Source organism: Bacillus rossius, chromosome 15 (assembly GCF_032445375.1).
Source record: "Bacillus rossius redtenbacheri isolate Brsri chromosome 15, Brsri_v3, whole genome shotgun sequence".
NCBI lineage: Eukaryota > Metazoa > Arthropoda > Insecta > Phasmatodea > Bacillidae > Bacillus > Bacillus rossius.
The window spans coordinates 237,971-256,284 of NC_086342.1; the positions used below are offsets into that span (position 1 = coordinate 237,971).

Sequence of the window (18,314 nt, forward strand, 5' to 3'; positions counted from 1 at the left end):
CATTGTTTTGTAATTGTCCTTTAGTCACCTGTAATAATTATTCAATGAAATTATAACTCGTTGTAATATGAAAAAATAACTTCCTTAGCAACAATACCGTTAATATTGTATTTTTATATCTATGGAACAGTTGTCATATTTGTGGCTGTTTGAGTAAATTGTTTGTTTTGCTGTTGTCAAAATTTTATTTTCTGTATTCTGCACTGTTTCTGACCATGCTGAATACTTTTGGAAGGAAAATGGATAGTGATTATTAAATTGTATATTGTGTGTGCGTATTTGTAGTTTAATGAAAGAATTCGTGTTCATAGAGTGACTGAAAATACTTTGCAACTGTTCTGGGAACAATGAATCGGAGGACTCCAAACAATTTCACATACGTTAGTCCGTGTGTGAAATACATGATATTTACATTGAATTTTGTATTTTGGGTAAGTACTTTCGTTTAAAAAATATTTCCTGTCGTAACGATTAGAAAATTTTGGTAATAAGTGTATTCTTTTTTCTTTTATAGCTTTTAGGGGGACTTCTAATTGGTATTGGATTATACGCTTTTGTGGAGAAGTGGCAGACAACAGGTCTTCTGAAAGTTGACACTATTTACGATGTAGTTCTCAACATATCCTTAGTGATGGTCATTGCTGGCGATGTGATATTTATTGTCAGTTTCACTGGATGTGTGGGTGCACTGAGGGAAAACACCTGCCTGTTGAAATTTGTAAGTTACTCTTGCTGCATAATTTGTAATAGTGTGTTTATATATGTCTTGTTTTGAAATTATAGTAGTAATTGTTGACAATTGTGACTTCCTAAGTATAAAATAATATCCAAAAATTGTATATTTGAGTACTTTCAATGTTGCTCGAGATAAATGTTTAACAAAGTGAGATAAGTTAATGAATAACTTTTTTTAGTAATTTTATTTAATACTTTATCTTATGCTTAGAAGGAACATTGAAACATTACTAGTGTTTTTTTTTTAAATTGAAAATGGTTTTTTATTGAGTGATTTGTTTAAACAGTTTTTGATAGTAGTCACAATTTTTTAAGTTATTTTTGTCTAATACGTAACTGTTGTTCATGTATTATTTTTAATGTGTGGTTGACCTAACATGGAATAGTTTGCTTCACTATTTCCTAAGAACATTAATAATGTAATGAAAATTGTGGTTCTGACTTTACCACCCACCCATACATACATTATCAACGGACAAGCACTGTATTTTGGTTGGGGGGAGGGGGGGGGGTTTACTGGGACTTGCTTAGTTTTCACAAAGTTAGTTTTGTAGGAAATTAATTTTTGAGTTTCTTTATATATGTACTAGAATCCTAAATATTCTATTATATAATGTATTTATTAGTAGCCATTATAAAAATATTATAATGTTAAACCTAACACTTAGAAAAACTATTTGCTGAAAAATTAAAACTATTTATTAAAAACTAAATACCTTTGGATCATTTCCACTGAATGTTCTCACAGTTTGTGGAGTCTTCGTATTGCCAACTTAACAAATATTTAATTCATTCATACAATTACCAATAATTATCAGCTTCTTTAAAAACTTTGGAATGTTGTTATAAAAATATATTTTTTACACTTACCAATTAAAAGTATTATAATCAGAATATAAGCCAAAAAATTTAATTAAAAAATATTGTGCAAATTTACAAAATATCCAGCTGATAGTGGCACAGGGGGCCACAAAATAAGATTGTAAAAATCAGTGTGAAAACCATTTTTATTATCATAGTAATAATGTAAAAATGTGCTGAAACACTACCAGTTACTGGACAATGTGGCAAAGTGTTTGATACTGTGCAGTACTCGTTGTGTCTGCTGATTTTCTTCCTGCTGGAGATGGCTATAGCCATCATGGGATTCGTGTTCCCGCACACGATGCAGTCAGTGCTGGAGGAGTCATTCACCGACAAGATCATCCACACGTATCGCGAGGATGTCGACCTGCAGAACCTCATTGACTTTGCTCAGCAAGAGGTGAGTGGCCCGCATCTCGCGCTTGCGGCTCAAGCCAGCAATCCCGTACAGTTTCAGACAGGAACAGAAACATAGTGATGAATAGTTCATTATGTACTTAAACAAGGAGGTTTACATTCTTGGTTTCTAAGTAAAAATGGGCTAAAAATTCTAAGAAATGTTGCAAATGATAACTCAAGAAAATTTATAATTTTAAGAAACGTGGGAAAAATGTATTAGGTGATTGTAACTGTAGTGAAAAGTATGGTTGGTTTGGATCAGTGCTACATATTTAAAATACCATAGTCATAAGAATGTATGAGTTCTTGCAAGATGGTGGTTCTTCTTCCCCATCCCTTTGTGCAAATGAAGTTGAAAGTCTGTGGTTGTACACATTAATTTTTTTCTCACATGAATCGGTCCATGCAAAAAGGGCTTCAGTCCTAAATAACTTTTTTTGAGAAAAACATAAAAAACTGTAAGTGCCTTAAGATTTTAATAATACAATAACACTTTTTTTTATATGGTACCTAATACTGTCACCACTCATATGAATTATCTATATTACTACTGTTCTTGTGCATAGTTTGTCGGGAAAAAAAAATATTTGTTGGACTGAAGCTTTTTTTTTGCATGGAAAGGAGGTGTTTTATTGCACATTTTTTTTATTGTATTGTTATTTTAGTATTGATATTATTTTCAATTGTTTCTTAACTATCAGATAAAATGGTAGTAAAGAAGTTACAATATGTCATATTTTACTACAAATTAGTTTATTTACTCAAGTACAATATGTCAAAAAATAAATTATATGTATACAGTTAATCATCTTGTACTTCCAAATCAATATTTTCAGCTGTTGGCCAGTTACAAATATCAATGTAAAATTGTTTATGCTCCTCGGGAAAGTAGGGAAAAAGTTTTCTTATGTCATTTAGTTTCTTTTTTTTAATGGGGGACTTTTCCTTTTGGATAAGCAATACATGGTGGAAATTCGGGGGTTGTCATTGCTTGCCGCAAACAAAAAGTATGTAGTACCATACCATTGATAAATTTTCGTGCAACAATTGTTCCAGGCATTTCTTGACTAAAAGAAAAATGCATAAAGGAACTTATGCCAAACTGTTGCTTATCATTTTTCGGAACTGATCTAGGGCGCGTTTCTTCTGAAACGACAGACTTTTTGTAATATTGAGGCCACCATTCTTTGTAATCTAATATGTGTTCCGATTTTACATGTGCCACCATAAACTTATTGTTACTGCTCTTGATTACTAATTCAGTAATATCTTTGAAGGAATATAAACGGTCATGCTTCCTCAGCTGTCTTTTAATCATTGAATAATCTCGGTCTCAGGGGAGAAACTAATGACTCCTGATGGGGAAGAACTGTTTATTTTATTAAATCGACCAGTGTGTGTTAAAGCCAAGAACAAACGTGCCAATGAGTGGTTTTTTTCTGGCCAGAACAATTGTCAGAAAATATCCTTATCTCAACTTCTGTAGGAACCGTGTTCAAATAATCCATTAGAAGTGAGCATGCTTCATTTTAAACATTTTGAATAACAGGTTAGGAAACATAACGGCACAGAATATTTCAATAGTGCACCGCTATAGCCCGTCCCACTCTTAGATTGCAGTACACGGCTTATGGCGCGCGCTTTTGCCAAATCTCTAACACATTACGAATTTCAGGAGATGTGTGTCTTTGTAATTCGGATCGAACAAGAAGCATTTTAAGAAATCATATCGTAATTTATAATATTTTATACTATTACACATATAAATTTGTAATAATGCCACTTTTATGTAAATTTCAAATATAAACTATCTATTGTAGACAAAAATTTCTTATAGTTTTCTTTTATGTTCTAAAGATCCCATATATACATCACATTTTCATGGGCTTGATAAATGCAGTATTTTTGGACAAGTCATGTCCAAAATGATAAATAAAATACGGTAATGGAAATTCTCGGTTGAGTAAGTTATGGGAAAAATCCGAACAATTGGGTCGAAATGGGGAAGATTTTTTGAAAAACAGAAAAATCACAACAACTCCCATAATATGAATAATATCGCATCCGTTTTAACGTATGATAACTCGGAGTACCTAATGCCAAAAAATATTTTCTAAATAAATTTTGGATACGACCAGCCATAAATGCATGGGTTCGAAAATAATTTTCCCCGGACAAAAAAAAAGTAACTGCTTTAGTAGACACCTTATCAAATCTGTTTGTAAATATCATAATTATTTTCCAAAACTTTGTCTAAAACAATGTTTGATAAGATGCTTTGTGTTGAGAAGGATAGAAAAATAATTCAAAATTTTGTACCATGATCACTATTAAATTCCTTCGTATTTATTTCATACATTTTACATATTATGTTCAAGATTTGATTAAAATATTTTTGTAGCAACCATTACTGCAAGGGGAAGAAAAAAAAAATGTGTTTAAGGATATTAACTGTAAGTATAATTAATGTATATACTGGACAATACAGGAATAAGAGTTACACAATTTAATAGTTGATTAATATCTTGCGCACATCTTACATGAGGAATGATTTAATTTTTTGATTAATTTCTAACTATAATAATCTTGATAAATATGATATACTGGATAAAAAGCAAAACATTATATATATATATTATGATTAAATTAGCTTAATTAACTTGTTCTAATTTATCAAATATATAACAATTCTGTTGCTTAACAATTGTAGTATTAGTTCTGCTTATTGTTCTGATAATTTTTGCTGTTTTGTTTTCTGTCTTGTCCTCCTGAGTAACAGTGTCTGGTCTGTGTTTTGTATTTTATTATATGTATATTAGTTGTCCTTGTGCTGCCTGTTTGTTTGTCTTATCCTTTGTTTTTGGTATTTACTGTTATCTTTTATTTGTTTATGTATTCTATTTGTTTGTGCCAGCCGCTAAAGTCTCTAGACTTTTGGTGGGCATGGTACAAAATTTAAATAAAATAAAATAAATAAGTAAGTAAATAAATATCCTTCAACTTGAAATTGTCTCTGCACCTATGATCTCAATACTATTTGAATATTTTCATGTGATACTTTGTTCAAATTTAGGCTTATTATTATTGCTGATGCAATTTCAATCAAAAGAAGTACTTGTTGCTGCCTTTGGTTCTAAGTTGAAATGCAGAAATATTAATACAGATTTGAAAATAAAATTACATTATTATTATGGGACAATGGCATGTAACACAAGACTATACATTTTTACATTTAAATTTGAACATTCAGTTAATACTTGAACCAGTTGACAACCCTGTGGAATAGATTGCTTTGGTTGGCATGTCCATGTCAGCTACACCTGTAGTCTCTGTTTTGGAAAAAGTTATACAGAGAAGAGAAATTGAGACGAGTTTGGTGAAATATGGGAAGGGGGAAGGGGCAGAATGTTTAAGCTAATAAAAGGGGTTGGCCTTTAATTGTTAGTCAATAGAATACTGAAGAAAGTCTTGCTGTTGCTCTACTTCTGCAGCAAAACAAAGAGATTCAACAAGAAATATATAAATTTGTTAACTGTGAAAATATATGATGATATTTGAAACTGATGTGTATCCAGTGCTGGTCTGTTGTTTCGCAGTTCCGATGCTGTGGACTCAGCACGGAAGGCTACATGGACTGGGCGAAAAATGAGTATTTTAACTGCAGTTCGCCGAGCGTTGAGCACTGTGGTGTCCCTTTCTCCTGTTGCATCAATGCCACAGACATCTCTGTAAGTTCTTCAGTTTATAAATATTTGCTGTCTTGAATGTTTTTTTGATCACAAAAGTTAATTGAAGTTTAATATATAATTAAATAAATGTACAACCATATAGAAAACAATTAATACAATCATTAAATATGTGTGCTCTGAGCAAAGGTGCACCAACCATATCTTCATAAACTACTTTTTCATTTTTGATTAATTTTTTGATATTTACTTGCAACTGCATTTTCTTTGACATTTTTTATAAAAACTGCATTGAATTAACAAACATAAGTGATGTGTATTTTATTTATTTCAGAGTGGACTTGTCAACATTATGTGTGGTTATGGAGTTCAAGAATTATCTGTAAGTGTTACTGTTTCAAAATGTTATTTGAGATTAAGTATGAATTAAAATTAGGATTTTTTTTTAGATTATTAAGGATTGTATAATGCTATAGGCTAAATTAATACTTTGTGTTCTGATGGATTCCAACCATAAGCTTCACAAGTTAAGTGCATGAGCAGATGCACTTGGTCCCAGAGACAGAATCATCTGACCAGCACAAGGTGAGAGAACATGGAGTGTGGATGTGAAAACTGGCCTTTCATTGGTTGTCACATCCATCGTAACCTAACCACCAAATCACTGATATAGGAATAGTTTACTGTGCTATTAAGTGCCAAAAAGAAAAAGAGTTAGTTTGAAAGGATCTTAAACAGGATATGTGTAAATAAAATTTATTTAGCAAAAACAAAAACATTTAAAAAAAAGTATTGTTGGCTAAAGCAAGCTTAGCCAGTTGCTACTAAATGGTAAAAAAAAATCTAAAAACTTTCAAGAATTATAAACGGCCAAAAAAAGTAAGTACCAGTTTTGAGGGAAAAGAGGGGGGGAGGAGGGAGGTAAATTACCTACAAAAATCTTAAGTTTAGGAAATAGCAACGCTGAAACTGTATCTCAAAAATGATGACTTTACCACGACACTACAGTCTCACTGAGCAGAACTATGACACATATTGATTCTCGCACATCACCGAACCAAAGCCACAGTCACTCTAGCATGTGTCATGCAGCAGGCATCCCCACATAAGAGATGCCATGCAGTGACCAACCTTTAGCAGACAACCAAAACAATGAGAATACTAACATTTCAAAACAATACAAACCTGGAATAAAAGGAACTTGAACAATTTGAAGCGATGAAGACATTAAAACACCAGGTACTGAGCAATGCGCATGAGGTAGATGCATGTGTGGCATTGCAGAAGTGCCAGAGCTGGTTGTGTGCTGCATCAAGGCAACCGCCAAACTGGACAGCTACCACACGTTACCCAATAACATTTAAACTAACTCAGTGGTAAAAAACTAAAATGATTTAACTAGTTTTAAACTTAATTAACTTAATTATTTGAAAATGTTTATGAAATCAGGCAGGATAAAACTGCTGGTTAAAAAAAATTTACAACCCATTCAACATGCGACAAAATTTCTATGATATCATATCAAAGTTAAGAATAGAAAACTTATGAGATTGAAAAAGAACACTATGTACCACGTATATTTAAAATTAGATTTTGTACATAAATTTAACTTTCAGAAATTAATATAATACTAGTGATGAGTCTGTTCACCTTATTTCCGGTTTCTCAGTTTGGTTCCAATTCTGAAAAATTGATTCTCGGTTCTACAGAATGTCCTGATAGACGGCATGTTTATTTGTTCACTATGACTTCAGTGTGTCCCACTTTACCATAATTCCACCACAAACAGTACTGTAAAATACTAATCAAAGTTGAACCTAAAATAAATTTGGGCAAAAGAAAACACATAAAACATCATAATGCAGAATATAAATCATAACAGGATTGCTAAGAATAAATGTATCATAGGAGACATTAAAATTCAGAGTAAAACTTTATACTGTTTGTAAAATGATAAATATGATACCTAAAAAAAAAACTGTAAAAAGTAAAAACAGAAAATGACAAATAGTTTTTAAGTTCATTTTGTACAAATAATGTGAAATATGTATTTTATACTACTTATTGGCATTGCTAGTTTTCTGTTTTTGTAAAGTGATGATAAAATTAAATATTTTAATCTTTTGTAATTTTGTAAATTCCTGTGGAAATAAAAACAGAACTATCTGGAAGTGAGAAGTGGGTGCCGAACACTACTGTACAGGTGGCGGAGGCAGGGAAGAAGGTTTGGACCAGTGGCTGCATCGAGATTGTGCGTTCCTGGGCAGAGAGGAACCTCTACACCATAGCTGGCTTTGCCCTGGGAGTCGCTCTGTCTCAGGTCTGTTATATAACTTGCAGCTCAGGATAATACCTGTGTACCAATCACCAGGTTGGTTCTTTCTGTGATTCCTGAAATATTTTCATGGACATACACCATTGCTTGTACTTTTGTCCTCAACAAGGAATAGTTTTTGGTCATTGAATGAAAAGTATGCTGGCAATACCAATTTATTGACAACGTGAAACAAACAACAAAATTCACATGATATTCTTGATATTTCACATGTTGTCTTGTTAATGTCAGTGCTTCTTCATTCCAAACTTTACTTGCTCTCCAGCAGCAAATGCTGGAAACAAACAGAAAATAATTTAAGCAACAGCATTATAAACCATAAATACATAATAATCATCACAGCCTCCACAAGTGTTTTCAAAACACAATATTTAAGCATCTAAGAATTTAAAGCTGTTCCATGGGCAAAACTGTTATTTTAAATGTGCAAAAAAATTTATTTTTTTATTTTTTTGGTATCATCTATAACATAATAAATGGTAAGCAATTTTTTTAATGAAGTTACTCATGTTTTATTATTGATGATTCTAATTTAAATCTGAAAAATGACAGTATTTTTTTTATCAATGTGTGTTTAAAAACCCACCATACTTTTAAATTAAAAAAATTAATTATTTTTCAGCAAGAAAATTGGTATTTTCTTCTTATGAGCACAAAAAATTAATTATTCCGCTTTGACATTCACAGTAAATCCAGCTACGACTTGCCCCGGACACTGCATTTTCCGTCCCCAATTATAACCAAGATGGATCTTAACGGTGCTGGAGGCTAAGGGCCGAATTCAGAGAGCTCTTTCGACGGTTATCCACACACCAAAAGGCTTTTCCATTGAAGCTGCTCGGCAGAGACGTTTTTCAGTGGTTGGTTGACTGCTGGATAAGGAGAGCCAACCACTTGAAAGTGAATGTAGTCTGAAGCTCATTCGAATGCCTGTTCAGTTGAAAATCGGCGGAGCAGTTGATGGTTTTAATATATAATTCCCACATAAAAACGTGTTCATGTATGTTTGTAATTGTTTAAAACATTTTTGTCATATGGCAGGTATGTAAAATAAAAATATGTTTTGGAATTAAATATGAGTTTTTAAAGAAATCGTTTCGCTCGCAAAGTGTGCATCAGACACGTGTTTTGTAGCGATGGCAGAAGATTTGGATGAATTTCCAAATCACATTGACTAGGTTTTTGAATTTTTTGATGATCTTAAAAATGAAAATCCAGTTCCGCGAAGGTATATAAGAAATTTAGCAGACCCGTTTGATTTTTGTCGGGATCAAGAGTTCGAAACACAATTTTTTTTCTGTGTAAGAAACTGCATCTGTTTTTTTTGTTTTGTTTTCGATTATGGTTTTGTGCTTTCTCACGAGATCAAAAATAATCGCTTTTTCATCTGGAGAAAACACTATAATTTTAGGCAACATATCCATCTTAAGAAAATTTCTCAACCTCGTGTAGGGTTACCAGACGTCCGGCAAAACGAGGACATTTCCTCCTTTTTATGTATTTTTTTGCGTCCGGCCGGATTTTCCTTAATGCTCCAAAATGTCGGGCTTTTTTATAAAGTGAGATAATTCCTGCAGTTACACTCTGGGCAAAGCGCGCGCTGTCCGCAGTCATCCCACTAGTAAGTAGTACTATGACAGCTTGACAGGTAGCAGCACATGCAGAAGCACGTGTTTTTAATATGCTGTATATGCGTAGTTTGTTTGATTCTTTATACTGAAACTGTATTAAATGCCAAAACATTGTAAAATATCGTACTCCATTGTAATTAATTCATGGCTTTTTTAAAAAAAATATATATTGTCCTCCTTTTTTGTGAAATGTCCTCCTTTTGCGAGATGAATGTCGTCCTTTTTTATTATCAGTGTCTGGTAACCCTAACCTCGTGTCCAGTCCAAACAAAATATTATTTTCAGCGGGAGAGCAAACAAAAGACAATCGAAATGAAATAGGGCGCTTTTCCACACACACTCCAAGTACTTGATCTAAGAAAATTTTTGTGCCATGTTGCCAGATCTTCACTGAAAGTGGATGGGAACAAGCTTTCAGCTGGCAGTCATTCGAAAGGCGTTTTTGAAGTATGAGAGGTGGAGAGTCTGCCAGATGAATGAGAGTTGGATGCGCTTTAGAAGGTCAACTCTGAATTCGGGCCTAAGTCCCCACTTTGTTGCGCAGGGTGTCGTGAATAGCATGACATTGCGTAGCAGGGCGGCAGTTACGGTGGTGTGGTGTTGGCTTCGGTGCTGTCTGTTTTTTAGCGGTTTCTTCCTTGGATGTAACTCCCCCCCCCCCCCCCCCCCCACAACTGCTCCCTCCCTCACTGAAGGAGTTTATATACCTGGTGGGTCAAAGAAATTCTTCACTGAGCACCGCCAAGAACAATTGTCCAATGCCTTGCACCAGAAGAGGGTCCGAGCAACGTGATGATGACGTAATGCAATGCGGAATAGCCTACACTGTCAGCGATATTGTATAACCACTGCAGAAAGAGCAGTGTTGCGGGAAGCTTACCTTTAGGCATTATTACGAAGACACGTCCGGGAGGGAAGGGAAAATGATACAGCGTCATAGTTACACCCGTAACAGTTTGCACTGGTTTTCATGTCCTTTTTTGAGGGTTTTTTGTCAATGACAACCAGTGTACACCAGCAATGACATAAGTCCATGAAATTATTTTTAATGAGTTTGATGTTTTGCCCTAGGATGCACTGTCATCCTCATGTAAGGTTAGGTGGGTGCTGGGTTGTAGTCTGTTTTTGAGAACATTGATATGTGCGGCACTTTTCCACAAACAGAAGGGACTTGCTGGAAATCAAACCTGTGCTATTCCCCTCGCTGGTTCAGTCTGGTGAATTAATTTGTGTGTAATAAATGTAATTAAAGATTGATATATGTACTATCAAATAATTTTAGTGACAATAATGTGTGATTGACTTGTTTCAGTTGTTGGTGATCTACTTGGCGAAGACGCTGGAGGGCCAGATCGACCTGCAGAAGTCCAGATGGAACACTTGAAACATTGCCTACCATCTCGGATAAGTGCATGTCACTTTGTGGTAGGCTCCGAGGACTGATCAAGCCTGATATTGGGCAAGCATCATACACACTAAATGCTGCAGATGTGAGCGCGTTGGCGTGCGTGCCAAGTATCCAACATGCGGCATCTCGCCAAAAGGAGAGAGCAATGGGTTGCTAGTTGTTTTCAACTAGTCCATATTATGTCTGTGTTTATTTCTACTTGCAATATGAATGTATAGTTTATGAGCCAAATATGTGAATGTGCGTATCTGTAATAGTTTCATTAAATATGTAAACTGTATTTTTATTTAGCTTGTGTCAAGGATATACTGAATTATAAGCCTTTTTAATAAAGTGATTCATTTTATATTTATTAGTTGGTTCCTTGCTCTGTGCACTTACGCAACACAGAATCAAGTTAAGTCCACGGTAAGTTTTCAGATGTTATCTGCGCAAGTGGTTCAATGCCAAGAATTCTATCAATTATCACCAGGTTTATTTTTAATGCACATTAAATTTCACTGAATTTGAGTTTTAGCCATAGGTTTGGAGCAAAGATATCACCTCAAACTTGCACTTGCAAAAAAAAAAAAGGGGGGGGGGGGGTGCTTTCTTGATACATGTTTAAACTGAACACTTCTGAATGGTTTTAGAAATAGGTAAGGGCTATGATGTCTTTGGGGAAGTGGATAGGATCTAGAGCTGTACCGATTCACAAAATTTTGCAGATGTGCCGTTACAGCTGTTATCGATTCCAAACCTATATAAGAGAAAGCAAATTTTGGTGAAATTTTTTTATTAATTTATTAAATCAACCAAAATAATTAATTCTAATAAAAGCATACAATGCAACTGCACATGTATTTTAGTTTATAAACAGAACATAACTTCTCATTTTTTAAATCTTATTTTTAGCTGGTTTGCATTTGTTGACAACCTGTAGTTGCTTAATGAAACATAAACTTACTGATTGATAGGGACCGGAAAAATTCGCGGGTTCAATGACCTGTAGGATGAACTCCATAGTTCTACGTACACTCGGTCAAATGTCAATGTCTCTGTCACAATATTACGAACATTTCTTTGCCGTTTAAGCAGTTTGTATTGTCTGTTTGTAGTGGTAGCAATGCTCTAAATAAAGCATGGGATGTTAGTTTCATATAAACAGCTGGCACACGTAGATAATAAATAATGTTCAAAGTATGTAGTACGAAAAGGGAAAAGGGCACTGATAGATTTTTAGGTCATGACAGGCACTTTAATTTTTCAATAATATTGGGCAAAAATTAAAAAGCGCATCGTGAACCGGCAGTAACACCAATTCAACTAAATATCGGCCAAATCAGCTTCTGCCAATTTGTATCGGCACAGCTCTAATAAAATTACTTCTTGCTGTTCTTGGACCAGTATTTTTACAATAAATTATTTCAAGTACACTAAAGATAGATACATTTATAAACAAGACGATTCTGAATTCGATCGACAAACTTTTCCTGCAGATTCATCACGTAACAAGTTGAAATATGTATGTATGACATATGGTCTTAATTCAGGCCTGTGCGAATGTTCAAACATGAATAATAAACTAAACTACTCATATTCAATTCTACCTCTAATACTAACACTTCGTAATAACAAATATTTGTTTGCTTATGAATATTCGACAGAATTCCTAGTGAGTTTGTCTTATATCAACGTTCACTGTTGGGGTTCAGTCATTTGTATGATATAAATACCCTTTTTTGATGTTTTGTTTTGACCATGCAACAAGTATTCAAAGTTGTTTTTCAGTCTTAATAAAAACAGTGATGGAAAAATCACGTGAATCATTCAAAAATGCCATAGTTTGAGTGGCTTATAAATTGAAATTCACAGTTTATCTAATACTATGCGACACTGTAGCAGCTTACTTGCTGTATGTATTCATGACAAAATTGATGCGACAAAAAATATATATTTAAAAAAAAAGTTAATAATTATTTCAGATGAAATTAGCAGAAATAATTTTTTTCAAATATTGCTGTACTAAAATGCTGGTTACCTGGCTGCCATTATCAATGAAAATGCATGTTTAACTAGGGTTAAAAATGTAAATTTGAACTCATTTAATAACTGATTTTGGAATACCACATTAAAAATTATTCAAGTATTTCGTGAATAGATACATCAGATTTCATGGTATTATGTAGTTTGCAAATATTTTCTGGATCAATATGTATAGTAGCAGAACTGGAAAATAAGACAAATATGAACTGAAATTAAAGGTTGGTTGATTAGGTTAGATTAAGTTAGGTTAGCTGTATACAGTAGACTCCCGATTATCCGGGTGCGGATTATCCGGTTTGTGGATTAACCGTGCCATATTTCACTTCCATTAACCATAAAAACGAAAATAACTTTTTGACTTTTTTTTTATATTTGTAATCTATTGATCTGACTGAGCATTTGATGCTGTGGTTCTCAACGAATAATGCTGTCAAACACGTTACATGCATAGCTGGTAAGTATTAATATGCGTCATGAACTTCAAAACAGCAGGAGCAATCATAAATGCACCCCTGTTAACCGTGCACGCTTGTGTTCCACGCGACCTTGTGAACCGGGCTCAGGTTAGCGCAGACGCGGCGCCGCTGCTGCATGGCACGCGACTAATACTGGCTCGCGTAGATTTAAGTCAGCATTTGCTTTGTGTGGTATTGTTTTCTGTAGGAATATTTTGACAATAATGTCTAATAAATGCAAACGAGTGGTACTCGACATTTAAACAGGCTGCGCTAGTGGCTTATCAAGGCAGTAACGCACTTTGTAAACAGAGTCTGGAATTACGTTAACAGGTTAAATAATTTTTTGTTATAATACAACACACTCAAGTTTTTATGTTATTTTGAAATCCTATTAGAAATCAAATATATCTTGTATATTAAAAGCATTATTATTTTGTAACTGAAATGTTTTTAGCGCCTACTTAGAAATGCCTAGCCATATTATGTAAACAAAGCGTTTCATGATTTTTTTAAATTTTAATTTTAGACTGTTCAATATTTTTTTGTAATTTAAAAATACGTTGTTTAATCACTGTTTTATTATTAGTGCAATGTTTTACTGAAACGAATTTGGATGTTGCTATGAGGAGTGGGTGTTAAAGTGTTAGTATCGACACTCGGGATAAAAAAAATTTAATTAAATCATTTTTTCCCCTGTCATCGCTTTAACTGTGTTTTTCGATTATCCGTGGGCCCCTTGCCAGTCATTACCCCGGACAATTGGGAGTCTACTGTAATTAAATCATTTTTTATATCATAATTTAAATATTTAAACAAACATTTTCCATATAATTGTAGGTTACTTAACCAAATCAGCCTTTCACTTTAGTATCAGTATCATTTGTCTAATTTCCCAAAATCCACGACACTATTGTCAATCTTACTACTAAAATTCAACATTGATATTCGAGAATAATTTGGCATTTGTATTCGATTTGAACTAAACAACTGATGATTGCACAGGCCTATCTAAAGTGCTTCCCAACACTGGTAACAAGCCTTTGGAGTTGCAGGTGAACATGCAGTTTTTTTTTAAATAATAAAGAAATTATTTACGATTAAATGGCAAGCATCTGGGTAATGTCTAATTGAACAAAGTTCTACAGACACAGCAAATCTTATTGCAGAATTAAAAATTATTTAATGGAAATAATTTAGGGTATCACCTTTCTATCCCATTACATTTTTGTGATGCAGAGGATTAATGTGGTTATGAAAGGCTGATTGTTAATCTGCATGTCAAAAGTAATGAAAAAGTTTGCCTTTTACTACTACCCTATACCCCACAGAAAACCAATATAAAATTGAGAACAAAATACAACATTCAGTTTGAAACAACTTTCTCAAATCAGTGACACTGATTGTTAAAAGAAGTAAATGCAATTGAAGGTAATTAGAAGAAAATATTGTACTGAAGCGGAGCTGTTACATTATTTTAAACAAACAGAAAAAAATATTTTATTGGTTTATGTTAGTACTGAACTTGGATGTTATTAGGTAGATGTTTTATCAGTAGGAACATGCAATAATAGCATTTGTGATAATTTGAATTTCTGTCCCTTTTTTTTCTCCCGAAAACATGAATTTTTAACTTTTTAAAAACACAGAAAATGCACTTCCAAAACCTTAGAATACTGTGAAATTGATATTTAAATATGAACTGTGATATTTACTAAGCCTGTGATCATGAAAGTCTTTATAATGAGTGAAAACTTACAATGAATGGTTAAAGATCAGTAAATACATCGAAAGAATCCTGGGAAAATAGAATGATTCATTAAGCAGTACTTTTTTTTTGTTAGGTATTTTTATTTCTTAATCTTTTTGAAGTTAGGTCAACCCTAAAGCAAATATCTACCGCACGTTTACCCACTGCACCTTAATTTTGTGTTGGTTCCCTGAAATACGATGGATAATGGTTGTACTTGTACGCACAGCCTCCACTAACAAGATATATATTTTTAAAATGGCTTAAAACTCTACAAGCTTCAATATTTGTTTACTTCTTACTAGTGGTGCACCGATGCGGATACCGATGAATCGTAATCTGCGATTATGGGTACTTACCGATTAATCGTAATCGGCGATTATCTTAACGATTACTTTGCCGATTATTTACGTCCCGGCGTAATTAAGTAGATTTTTACCGTGTAATATTTTGTTACACAATTTTTAGGATGAAATACGGTAATATTTGTATATATTACAAAATTCATCTAACTCCGTCATATCATAATTACAGATATTTCGTTAAGTTTAATAAATCTCATTGCCTCGAACAATAAAAGACATTTTCCCTACACGTTTATTTACGTTTAGTCTTTTGTTTAGTGGCCTTGTACATTAACTATAGCCAGAGACGTAAAATATATGGCACACTATCAAAATACCACAAACAGTTGCAGTGGATTCTATGACAATCGATCTTTTCGAGTCGTAGTAGCGGTTCAAAATCGTGGTCCCGATACCTTCTAGTTTTTATCACTGGGTTTTACAAACTCGTTATGGGCGTCTTTGGTAACATTATCCGTTTGTTATTTGTATGACGTGAAAAGTGAAAAAGTGTTATATAATTTTATATATTCAGTCAACATAAATAAAATCACACGTGCTAGTATTGGTTTTTAGTCATTTTTATTTAATTATAGTGAGATGACGAGTAGGGAGAAAAAAAGTGAAGTGTGGAAACATTTTTCTATAAACTCAAGTGAACAAAATAAAGCAGCATGTTTGCATTGTCAAACGGTAATTTCTTGATGCAACCTTATGTGATAGTCAATAATAATGCTAGTTTTCCGCAAAAAAAACTTACCCATTGTAAATTACAATTGTTAGACTGTAGTTCAAGTCGTTTACAATAACAAATATAAATAGAAGTTAATTTAATTTACACTTTGCAATGACTTAATAGTGTATTTGATATATTTTTATACTGTTATTATAACTGTATTCTCGATTTACCTAATCTTGTTATTAAATTCACATGGGAATAAAAAATTTTGTGTGCATTATTACACTTAAAAAATTTTCATTATAATCGGTAACTGAATCGGTATCTGCCGATTATTGCTCTCATAATCGGTAATCGAATCGGTAATCGGTAAAGTCATATCGGTGCACCACTACTTCTTACAGTTGTATTTGCCTAATAAAAGTAAAATTGCTAAAGTGGGCACTTCAAACTTTTACATTATTGAGCATAATGAGAAATTGAATTATGGTTTTGGTAAATACTGTTTTTTCACAATGGTGTAATACTATGCACTACCAGTACTAGCAATACCATTACGCAGTAGTACTGTGCAGCTTATCTGTGTCTTATTGATATTTTTATAAGAAAAAGGTAAATATTTAGTTAAATATTGACATTAATATGCAAAATACTTGAGAAATAATAACACCTCTTTCAGCTAAAAAATAATACCTATTACAGCTGAAAAGTGTTATAAAATAAAAACAAATGAATTTTAGTTATCAGTAATAATTGGAATTTGGAATTTTGTATATGATTTTTCATGTTTGATTGCTAGATATAACTTATTATACTTTGTTGTTGTCATATGGTTCTGTGTAAGAGAAGGCATACAAACCTTAAATGCACTAAACAAAGCCAAATAAATAAATTAAATATTTTTTGGGCATAATTTTGTACAATTACCCAAAAAGGGCGTTACTTTTGAGTGTCGTTATTCCCGAAGGTCATAGAAGAGACATTTGACTAGTTTTATTGGCCAAGTCATAGTTAGTCTGCATGGGTTTCATGCCACTGCACACCAATCACGTTGATGTTCACTCGATCCATGGGAATGGTTTTCAGCACCTGAAAAAAGTTTAATGTAAGGTAACTTTATACAACACATGAGATTTGTGAGTTTACATGATACACAGCTTGCTCACACAAACAAGAGGAAGAAGAGCATAAGAGTTTAAGGTAGGTTACATAATCTAAGGTTTTGCACAAACAGGATTAAAGAAACTTAGCAACTGTGTTTAGTAAAGCAAGGCACCCCTTAAAAAGCTAAAAGAAGAAAGTTTGAAGACAGAAACCTAAATAGCTATTAAAGCCTCTGGGAAAATTTGTATTATGGTTTGCACTCTAAATTTATTTTTAGTTCATAGTATACACATGTATAAAGGTACAGAATTAAATTATATAATTTTTAAAGTTACTAAAGTTTTTTAATGAGTAGGTTTTGTGACAAAGACCATGGAAATAAATATTTGAGTGATTTGATTCACAGGTAAAATTTGGATAAAGTTTCGCACTCTAAATTTAGTTTTTAGTGGTAGTACACACATTTTGACGTGACGTCTAATAAATGGATGAATGCCGGCTGCACACACGAAAAAGTGTCCCATAATGCTCATTGTCAAGTTACGCTGTGTCCCATTATGCTCATTGTATACTTAGTCCGCATCTATCTCTCTTCCACTCGATTGGAACAACCATCGATTTAATTTTTTCGAGGTACATTAAACTTGAAAAACTCCCATTTGTTACCTACCTACTTTTCCTATCATCGTCCTATCCTTAACAGAATAACACAGATTGGAAGAGGTTAAATAGCGAACATGTATTAAAGTTATATTTAAAATAATCTCTTCGTTAAAGTACCTAATAAACATTTAATGAGTAAATTGTAAATTTCATTTCACTCCTTTGTATCCATACAAAATAGTAATAATTCATTAAAAATGATTCAATTTTATTTATAAAGGTATTTAATAATTTCA

General features: G+C 33.1%; 1 protein-coding gene and 1 long non-coding RNA gene across 2 annotated transcripts; one reads left to right on the top strand and one right to left on the bottom strand.

The window, feature by feature from the left end:
* Nucleotides 1–121: 121 nt before the first annotated feature.
* LOC134539742 (tetraspanin-33-like) lies at nucleotides 122–11,406 on the top strand. Its single transcript, XM_063382006.1, has 7 exons — nucleotides 122–431; nucleotides 515–718; nucleotides 1,826–1,999; nucleotides 5,595–5,726; nucleotides 6,019–6,066; nucleotides 7,888–8,004; nucleotides 10,963–11,406. The coding sequence occupies exons 1-7, from the start codon at nucleotides 348–350 to the stop codon at nucleotides 11,032–11,034; spliced, it is 831 nt and encodes a 276-aa protein (XP_063238076.1). The 5' UTR covers nucleotides 122–347; the 3' UTR covers nucleotides 11,035–11,406.
* On the bottom strand, nucleotides 8,159–15,634 carry LOC134539743 (uncharacterized). Its single transcript, XR_010076349.1, has 2 exons — nucleotides 15,459–15,634; nucleotides 8,159–8,293 (listed from the first exon to the last, which is right to left on the bottom strand). It is a non-coding gene; the product is annotated as an uncharacterized LOC134539743 (long non-coding RNA).
* Between the last annotated feature and the right edge of the window lie 2,680 nt (nucleotides 15,635–18,314).